This window comes from Habropoda laboriosa, unplaced genomic scaffold, assembly GCF_001263275.1.
Source record: "Habropoda laboriosa isolate 0110345459 unplaced genomic scaffold, ASM126327v1 scaffold16, whole genome shotgun sequence".
Lineage (NCBI taxonomy): Eukaryota > Metazoa > Arthropoda > Insecta > Hymenoptera > Apidae > Habropoda > Habropoda laboriosa.
Genome location: NW_017100130.1, coordinates 638,856 through 649,667, shown reverse-complemented (window position 1 = coordinate 649,667; position 10,812 = coordinate 638,856). Strand labels below are relative to the sequence as shown.

Here is a 10,812-nt window from a genome sequence, read left to right as displayed (position 1 = left end):
AAATAATATGTCAATAGTAGGTGAAAATTTTACAAATACTACCATTTATTCAAATTAAGTGCTCTTACCAATTTTGAGAAATTAATAACTGTTTTCGATACTTTTATTCGTTATCCGAAAGGAATAAAGTGTTTTAATACTTATGAAAAACTTACCCATTCGTTCACGAATTAACCTGCTTCGGCGGAAGTGTGTCATTGTGCCGATCCTGACTTTTCAAGGCAACCCTCAACAGCTGATGTTACAACCGGGTCGGTGAACTCACTTCACTGCACGGCCACTTTTACTGTTTTCGACGATATTATAAAAAATAAATCGTTGTTACATCGTAATCGCAAAATAGCCAAATTAGTGTAATTTATGACACTGAGGTGGTTGAGGAAACGTCGTTACGCTGTTTCACCTCAATTTATTAAGATATGCATAAGTGTGACGGTAGGTGTACAATTCGCCCGGAAAATACAATCGTTTTATACGTTAACTGGCCCTGTGGCAGAGGTTCGGCGGGTACATCTCGACAATTGATAGAAGAAAAACTGAACTCGTTAATAATTCAAAAACGAAGCTTCAACCAACATTTTGATAAAGGAAAAAGTTGTTCAGAGTCACCCTAGCAACCCCCCATTTCCGAGTGTTACACTCTTTACGGGACACCCTGCATATTACATTGGAAAAATATAGACGAAAGAAAAATCTTCTTCGAAACTTCTAGGAATCGTAATGTAATTCACGATACATTGATAACAGCTTTTTTATTCGGATTAATAACACCGTTTGCGGCAATGCCATTACTGCTGAATGCAGCTGACACTTTAGGATTCAGCAATGTGTCCAGCGATCGACCGTTGGTATTTCGAGTTGAACATTTCGTGGATGTGGACAAATACTACTATACCCTTTTAGTGCATTCATACTTTGGTACTATAGCATTTACTGCGATTGTTGTCTCTATCAACTCGATAATAGCTGTGTACGTCCTACACGAATGCGGACTTTGTGAAATCTTAAGGTAATCATGTAGCCTTTTTCTGTGTAAATAATAATAAATAGACGAGACGTACCCTTCTGAAAATCAAAATAATATCCTATATGTACGTATTGCATATACAGTTGTAATTCCAGACCTTGTTCATAGAAAAATATACAGGTCGCCAAGTACATGTCGATAGATTCTAATGTTATGTACATTAATAACATTTATTAGTACAATATACGGTACATGTTTCTAGAACTATGATGATCCATTTTGACATGTCAATTTTTTGCATATTTACACTTCATTAAATAAAACTAATTATTGTGGGAATCGTAATAAAATACGAACTTCTAATTAATTAAAAGTCAACGTTATGTTTCTAAACGAATGAATGAATTAATTACTGTTAATATTTGTTACCATCCTACAAGTTTATTAATAAGTGTATCAATATCAAACTCTGAGTTGTAGAAAATATCAGAAATACATATTTGAATATATTATTGCAGTGCTCCGCAACCTTTTATCTTCCACGGCAAACCAACAGTTTTTTCGACAATTCCGCGGCATACCACAAGTAAAAGCTTACATATACATTGTCACGTCCCCGTTCCCGGTAGGGAAAAATAATAGCGACTCAGGCTATTATTTAGCAGGGCCTTTGACGATCGGCAATCTTTCGGTTCACGCGGTACGTATGCCACGCGTCTGTAAGCACCGCTTGAAAAAAAGAATTTAACTCAGGATAGTGTGGTATCCAAAAATGTATTTATTCTATATTCCTAAGCGACTGTTAAGTGTTCCGGCGTCCGTCTCGCTCGAAGGCTATTTCCAGAGTGTCCTTTCCGCGTCGTATCCCGTGTTACTCCTAAAAACCGTTGGAGCCCCCCTCGTTCGACTTTTCGGGGAAAGGGCTTAGTTTATGGGACCCTCAGGTACCCGCGCGCTTTCTCTTCCTGCGTGACAAAGTCCAGGCCACCACTTCGCCGCCGGAATCTCTCATTTCTTACACGTCTAACCGGGATCCGTGGTCTTTATGAACGTAACAGCGTGCAATACTCACGAGGGTGAACTGGTTGCGGTGTCGCTGGCGATGGATTCCTTGTTGTTAAGCGAGAGTTTGGAGGTTACCGGTGATAGAAATCTACGCTAGGCGTATGTGTATACAGGGTGTCCCATAACTCCTCGAACACCCGGAACTTTTTCCTTTTCCAAAATATAGTTTGAAGCTTCGTTTTTGAATTATTAACGAAAAACACTGGCCAATCAGAGCGCGCAGTTCGTTCGTCCCTGAGCGGGGGCTCTACGCGCGCTCCGATTGGCCAGTGTTTTTCGTTAATAATTCAAAAACGAAGCTTCAAACAACATTTTGGTCTAAGAAAAAGTTGTTCAGAGTCATCCCAGCAACCCCCCCTTTCCGGATGTTTGAAGAGTTACGGGACACCCTGTATATGTGTATTCTATACCTACTATAATTAACTAACACTAACTACAATACTAAACTCTAACTTAGACTTATAACTCAAGATATAGTAACACTGGATATGGAAACGAACGCGGAGACTCAGGGAGGAGTGGGAAGCGCTCCGACTGGGAATGGACGAACAGCCCTCGTCCGAGGCTCTTTTTATATGGTCTGAGTGTAGAGACTTATAACTCAAGATATAGTAACACTGGATATGGAAACGAACGCGGAGACTCAGGGAGGAGCGGGAAGCGCTCCGACTGGGAATGGACGAACAGCCCTCGTCCGAGGCTCTTTTTATATGGTCTGAGTGTAGGCTCGCACTGCGTATTGAGTTAGGCGGAAATTTGGGAGATAAGCCGTGATTGAATATTATGTGAGATAGTGGTGTTGTGTTTGGTTTAGCGGATGTTTGGAAGATAGGAGGCATGGAAAACCTGTGATTGAATTTGGGAGGATGTTTATGTGATAGGAGTTGTGAGAAGTGGCAGTCGAGTTTATGTGCGATAATTATGGAATGTGTAACGTGTCAGGTTTGGGAGGCTGTTTTGGGGAAGGAGTGTAGGAGATAAGGGAGCCTTAAGCTATCGGTTACATATGAAGCTTATATCTAGAGTACCTTATTTAGACTTAATATTAGTTCAAATGTCGGGTCGCCCGACATCACAACATAAATTACAGTAATACGTATATGTTTTTATTAGATAAAAAACACAATAAAATAGCTCTATGTATGTAGATATTTACTTTTATTTACGTTTTATATAAAGCAATTTGAATTGTACACCAACACAAGAACAAAAATATATAGTTATAGATTACATGTAAAAAAAATTTCCTCTTTAAATTTAAATATAAAGTTTGTTGTTTGGTATTTACTTACGCCTACTTAATCAATGTTAATTTAAACATAATAACTAATTTATTAATGAGATATTTGAGCTTGTTTTGATGAACATATATAGTTGGGGCCACGATATAGCGAGGTCGTAAATTAAACTCTCAAGAATCGGCACCGATTGATGTTGCGGCACTCAAGGCCGTGTGTTGCAGTCTGTTTGAGGGTTCCAACAATAAACGAATGGTAGCATATGATTTGGTACTTCAAGTAGAAAATGGTATTTCATTTACAAATGGAAAATATGTTAATATTAAGCTACACAATCTTTTTGCACTTTCTATCTGTATATAACACGAGTAGATAAACTAAGATGCTAAAGACATCAATAAGACCTTTACCTGTAACCGTACTTCCAAAAGCGGCTTCCCCAAGAGGGAGAAACCCTAATTTGTCCTAGCTGTATGCAGTTTTCAGTAAGTATATTAGAATCAGTTAACTTTCGCTGGATACAAGAATTCTTCGTACGGTCCTGACAATGGTTTCAAGTACTTATTTGCTCGTATCTCTGTCAATTTTCGGGTCCCGGCAGCTAAAACATGTTTACTTTGACGTCTGACCGATTTTACGACCTCGCTATATCGTGGCCCCGACTATACGTTTTATATTTGGCTCTATATTAGGAAGTACTACCCGAAGTTCGTGGTCAAGACCCTTTAAACACGATCGTTTGTCATTTTTAATTAGAACCAGTGTCGAAAAACTTTGTTCGCATAAGTATGTCGTAGAAAAAGGGAGCAAAATTGCAATAGCCTTGTCAGAAATTATGTGACACTAGTGTGCCGCGGCACAGTGGTTGCGAAGCACTGTATTATTGTATGCAGAGTGCCTTCAAGTAAAAGAACACTTGTTCGAGATCTGCTAGAACATGCAATCCTTAGTTATAAAGTTTTATAAACCAGTATTAATCAAATTCAAATCAAGAAAATTCATGGATTTTATTAAAGGATATTAATTTATTTTGTCAAATGTTTTCCACATTCTTGTAGCCATATTTATCTTGTTATTATAGAATTAATGATATATTGACGCTTTTCTTACTATTTTTTCATATAACTATGTTTTCATTATTTGTATAATAAATGCTTCTTTTGTATCAATTGATGTGTATTGTATGATACATACATAAGTACTATACGTTGCTGAGAAAATGACGAGCGGAAGGAAGGCGGGACTCATTGGTTGTAGCGGACCCATTCATAAACGGTCACATCTACTAATCCATCGCGTGACGGTGAGCATCAAAGGTTGAGCGAGCGGTTTACTCCTCGTGTGACCATCTCTGGACATTGAAAAAACGGATTGGATAGCCTTTAGAGAAAAGATCGATGAGGAAATTAATTTAAAGATACCACTAAAAACTAAGGAGGAAATAATCGATGGTACTGAGTATATCACTAGATTAATACAAGAGGCAGCCCGGGCAGCGACTCCTGCAGTTAACGCTAAAGAAAGAACCATCAACTACCCTAAGGTAGTTAAAGAAAAATTAGCGGAAAAAAGAAAATTAAGAAGAATATGGCACATAAGTAGGAACCCCATTGATAAAACCAAGTTCAATAGGGTAGTCCGTGAGTTAAAAAAACTCATTTGGGAGTTCAATAATGATACCATTAAGCAAAACTTATCAAACCTAACTAACACGCAAAGTTCAGATTACTCTCTCTGGAAAGCAACGAAACGAATAAATCAGCCGCAGCAACCAAGTCTTCCAATCAGGAAAGTGAACGGTGATTGGGCCCAAAGTGATAAGGACAAGGCAGCGGTATTCGCTAAACATCTCTCTGAAGTGTTTGCTTCTCGTCCTACTCACTTAAATGACAAGGAAACTCGAGACTTTTTAGACTCTCCTTTGCCTATGACTTTGCCAATAAAACATTTCTGTCTAAGAGAAGTTAAAAAAATAATTGATAGAGAACTTAATCCCAGGAAGTTACCTAGTGATGACTTAATAACTGGTAAGATCCTGAAGGAATTACCGAACAAGGCCATCGTCTACATAACCAGTCTGTTCAATGCAATTATTCGTGCAGCATGTGTCCCTAGCCAATGGAAAATTGCTCAAATCATTATGATTCCTAAACCAGGAAATTCACCCAACGACGTTACATCATACCGACCTATAAGTTTATTGCCCGTTACGTCTAAATTATTTGTAAAACTGCTGCTAAAAAGACTGAAGACTCTAATGAGCAAAGAGAAACTTGTTCCGAGTCACCAATTCGATTTCAGAAATAACCATTGAACAGTTGAACAAGTTAATAGAGTCTATAATGTAATTTCAAATGCACTAGAGGAAAGAAAGTATTGCTGAGCAGCCTTTTTAGACATACGACAACCTTTCGATAAAGTTTGGCATTCTGGCTTGCTCTACAAAATGAAAAAGAAACTACCCCAGTATTACTTACCCCTGAAGTCATACTTAAGTAATAGAAGCTTCCATATACGCCACGGACATAAGCTGTCCAAGTCTTACCCTATCACGGCTGGAGTGCCACAAGGAAGCGTACTTGGACCACCACTGTACACTCTATACACCGAGGATTTACCTATTATTATTTCTAATAATATTATTAGAAATTATTAGTAGTTGATCGAGATCCCAATGTAGCTTCTAAAAGACTAAAAAGGAATTAAAAATATACGAAAGTGGATGGCATGTGGTGAATAAAAGTTAGCGAGACAAAGTCTGTGTATATTATGTTTATACCATCATCATTTTTATACCAACTTATACCATCTGTAGACACAGTGAAGTTCCTTGGAGTGCATCTAGACAGAAGACTAACGTGGGCAAAACACAAAAACCAAGAGAAAAGAGTTGGACCTTAAGCTACGTAACATGTACTGGCTTATTGGTAGAAAATCTCAGCTATCAATACATAATAAATTAAGGAGCTACAAAGTTATATTAAAGCCTGTGTGGACTTGTGGAATACAGTTATGGGAAACTGTCAGTAATTCCAACCTGGAGATTGTACAAAGATTCCAGTCCAAAGTACTCAGATTAATGCTTGATGCTCCCTGGTACATCACAAATGTGGCCATTTATAGAGACCTAAAAATACCGATGATTAAGGAAGAAATCCAGCGACATAGCACTAATTACGAAGAAAGAATCAGAACGCAGCCTAACGAGTTAGCGTCGAACATATTAGACAAGAATGTGATGATTACAAGACTCAAAATATTTAAGCCACCTGACCTACATAAACGGTTTGACTAAATTTCAAGAATAACAAATACAGAGAACAAAGTGTCAATGGATGTTTACTCTGAATATGTTACTTCTTTCTATTAACACATTGTAACAACCATTAACGAAGACGGCGACAAAAATTTCCATTCCGCGAGAGGAAGTGAGAGGAACGACTCTCTATCCTTGTCGACAATCAAATAATCGCGAAGCGATAGAAGCTTCCAGAACAAAATAGCTCGCGAACCGCGGTAGACTCGCGGTTTTACGCGGGATTCTCGCGGTTTCGCGCGGGAAGCCAGTTAGCGACGCGACTTGTTGATAAGCCGCGCTTCATTAGCAACAGTCAAATATAAATATGTATCACGGCCGCGGACGAGGCCAGGCATTCTTGTTGTACTCTGCTAGGAGAGAACGAGGTATTACCATAGGTCGCCCTTCAGAGTGGGAGAGTACGAAGCCTAGCTTTCGGACGCCCTTACAGCACAGGAGAGTACGGGGACTGACACCTGGGTCACTCTCTGGAGGAGAGAACGGCTGGACTATCCGCCGGTCGCCTCTGAGAGAGGAGAGTACCGGGAAGTTACCCGGACGCCTGAGGAAGCTCGGAGAGGATTGCTTAGTACTTCTGTTGGTATGGAGAGAACGGCTGGAATATCCGCCGGTCGCCTTCCAAAGAGTAGAGTACAGGAGGCTCATCGGACGCCTTCCCGCAATAATTGTTATAATTCACTTCACGCGTATTACATAATATTGTGATAGGAGAGCACGAGAGCTATACCTGGGTCGCTCCTGGAATGGAAAGAACGGCTGGACTATCCGCCGGGCGCCTTCCAGAGAGTAGAGTACAGGAGGCTCACCGGACGCCTTCCCACGAGTACGGCTGCTTAAAGGCGGACGCCCGAAAGCAAAAGCAATAGCTCGAACACTGCATTGATTTGTTCGAAATTATTCTGTAGCAAACATTTAACATGTACCGACGAAAGCTAAATAAACTTTTGTGTTTTTTCCCAGATACCAAAGAAAATCCTTTCTTTCCAAAAAAATCCTATTACAATATAAATTATTTATTGTTATTTAATAACGCATTATAATTTTGAAGTAAGAAAAGAAAAAAATGGTATTATATTCAGGAAAAGTGATATATGTATACAGTTTATCAACAATAATTTTATAAGAAATCGATTATAAACGTATTTTTACTTAGTTAAGCAGCTCTGGTGTGGTCTGTGAGATGATGGAGAGAGAAGTTTTGGGTTTTTTATGTCACAAATTGTCCTAGGATTCCTGGACATGAATTGTCGGGATAGATATTATAAAGATAACAATATTTACAATTTCCTGCTCATGCGGTGACAAGTTGTCCAGAAATCCTAGGTTAAAATATTGTTTTATGGAACGTGGAAGGTTGCGCTCGCGTACAAAACTTTCGCCAGTTTCCTTTATTGCGCTAAAAGTCTACCGGTACCCGAGCGATGTCTGTTACGCATATGACACAGATCTCAAGCTAGCATCTTTATGTTTAGAGACACTCTGCATATCTTTCCAATATTATTTAATTTCAAAAAATTATTTTAATTTTTAATAGGAAACACATCGAAAGAAAATTTAATCCAAACAATACAGTTTATTTTGTTTAGCCCACAATCTTTTTGTTACTTTTTTGGATACATTCAAATCTTACACACGCACATGCACCATACGGAGAGCATGTACAAACGAATGTACTAATATATAATTTACTTACAGTTCAACTTACTAATTTACTGATACTTAAAAATAATACAACTTATATATAATTAAAAGTATTTCGCATTAAATTCACACGCTTACCTATCAATATATTAAGTTTAATTATCTACAATTTAAATATCTTTGAATAGTAAATTTTTTATAGTCTTTCATGGAGTAATTTTCCAAGTTAAACGTATACCTTTTCTTAATTGCCATATACAGTAAATTCTCTACAAGTGTCAGTCCGCAAGGAAGCTAAACCTGACACTTGTAGAGTCAGGGACTACGTTTTCGAGCCTCGCGTCCGCCTTTCTAGTTTGCCGAACGTAGACAAGGACAGCGAATAAAAGATAAGGATGAAACGTGAGTCGAGGCAACCAAGCGATTTAAATACCAACTTTTTTAATTTTACGTTTTTTTATCCCGAAATTTTTCTTAACATATTGATGAGATTTTTCTGATGAAAATGACATCATTAAATTAATCACTCAATAAGTTTTAACGTTAGATTGTTTCCTCGATATGGCCATGGTGGTCATCAGTGACTGGAGTGCCTCAAATGTTTACAATAATTACAATAGATGTTGTCAACTAAAAATTTTGAACGTCATAGCTAGCTAGACATTATTTTCAATTGAAAAAAAATAATTATAAAGCATAATACTATAATCCTATGCTTAAAATGTATTTTCTTGTGGCCGCCTGACAGCAACCTGTAAATCTGGCGCGACAGTGAACGTGTTAATAAGTAAATGTTGTTCAAATTATGTCGTGTTTTATGTCATTTTCATCAGAAAAATCTCACCAACATGTTAAAAAAAATTTCAGATGAAAAAAAGTAAAATTAAAGAAATTATATTTTTCTATTATGATTTGTCGAGCCGTGAAATCTCGTAAAAGAAACCGAGTGGTGTAGCGTTACACGCTTGACTGACAGCGAGAGAGATAACATAGGCGCAGCAATGACGCAGACCTAGGCGTAGGATCATCTATACTGACACTTGTAGAATCCAAACTGACTGACACTTGTGGAGAATTTACTGTAATACGCCAAATCTAGATATATTCTCAACAGATTTTTAATCTTCAAATTATAACTGTTTAGAGTGAAACTAGAAAATTTCGTGGAAGATGATACCATAAACGTGGAACTGCATCTCAACAAGCGCATAGACAGATGGTATCAAAATTTCAGAGAGTGTGTACTCTTGCATAAGCACATAATCGAGTCAGTATTAATAACTATTTCAGAGGCTGTTTTTGATTCATGTCTTCACTAATATACAAAAATGCTTTAATTAAACTAAAATATTAAATTTTACATTTTATTTTCAATTATGAAGATTTGCTAATCTACTTGAGGAAGCAAATACCACGTCTTATTTGTTCCAGTTGGGGTTTAACATGATTTGCGTAAGCTTCACACAGTTTCAGGTTAGTATTGATTTCAGTTTGAGCACATCTTTACAATTCATCAACAACTATATATTTATCAGTCGTTTCTTCTACAATTAGACGGTAATAAATTTACAAGATACACCCAAGGCTCTCAGATATGTTTCAGTCACGATTTGCTTGTTATGCGACCTTTTGTTTGTAAGCTGGCCAGGACAACGATTGTCCGATTATACTGAACGCATCTTCGAATATACGTAAGAACTGTTCTTCATTTTAGATAATTTCTTGAAGTAGTTGAATAAGCGGTACATTACATTTTGTATATTTTTTAAAAGTTTTGTTTTATTATGAAAACTTTATGAAACATATAAATAAGAAAATTACTTTTTTATACGAATTTCAATATTTTGACATTCTTAAACTATATCTCTATCGTTTTTATATACATATACAATATAGTTTCTACTCACAACTATCATAGCTTCCATTATGATTAGCATTTAGAAAAGTTCAGTTTGTAAATATTCTTTTAATCTTTGTTTTACTAACAGACAACATTATATTTTAATTTTTTTAAAGATCATATCTTCTGATTTTTCATATTGACCAAACACAGTTTTAAAGTATTGCACGATTAATAGATACTTTAACGTTTGTTTTTTACAACGAAGGTTGCTATTTTACAATGTCGTAATAATATTTTATTTTGTAAATTTCACTGTCAAATTTTAAAAAATATAATCACATTCCTTGAAATTCTACCTAGTACATAATGAATCCTATTGCAGGATGGAGACTTTAAAATTAGCGCCACAAGGAGCTGGAAAAGGACTGATGTAATCCCGCTTTAGGTAAGCGAGCCGCGCGCTCTGCTGTTACGGTCGGTTGGCAATACAGCACGTACTCCGTAGTAACTTATGGAAGTTAAGTTATGGGCTGAAAACAATATCGGTAAGTCTCATATACGACTAAATGGCCCTATTCATACCTCAAGGATAATAAAATAATAATAATGTTGTTATTATTATTACTATAAATAATAATAATATCTTCTGTTGATATTGCCTTCAGACCATATTGAAGGTATTAAGGAGTACGAGCGGTACAGATAGCCGGCCATAATAGCAGAACGCGCAACTTGCTTA

At 37.1% G+C, this 10,812-nt stretch overlaps 1 protein-coding gene across 1 annotated transcript in view; it reads left to right on the top strand.

The window, feature by feature from the left end:
- Window positions 1–10,812, top strand: part of LOC108572110 — a 27,457-nt gene that overhangs the window by 831 nt on the left and 15,814 nt on the right. The window contains exons 2-5 of the mRNA XM_017934339.1: window positions 748–1,009; window positions 9,375–9,497; window positions 9,613–9,703; window positions 9,785–9,921. Coding sequence (XP_017789828.1) covers window positions 748–1,009; window positions 9,375–9,497; window positions 9,613–9,703; window positions 9,785–9,921 — 613 coding nt within the window. The remainder of the gene's footprint in view (window positions 1–747; window positions 1,010–9,374; window positions 9,498–9,612; window positions 9,704–9,784; window positions 9,922–10,812) is intronic.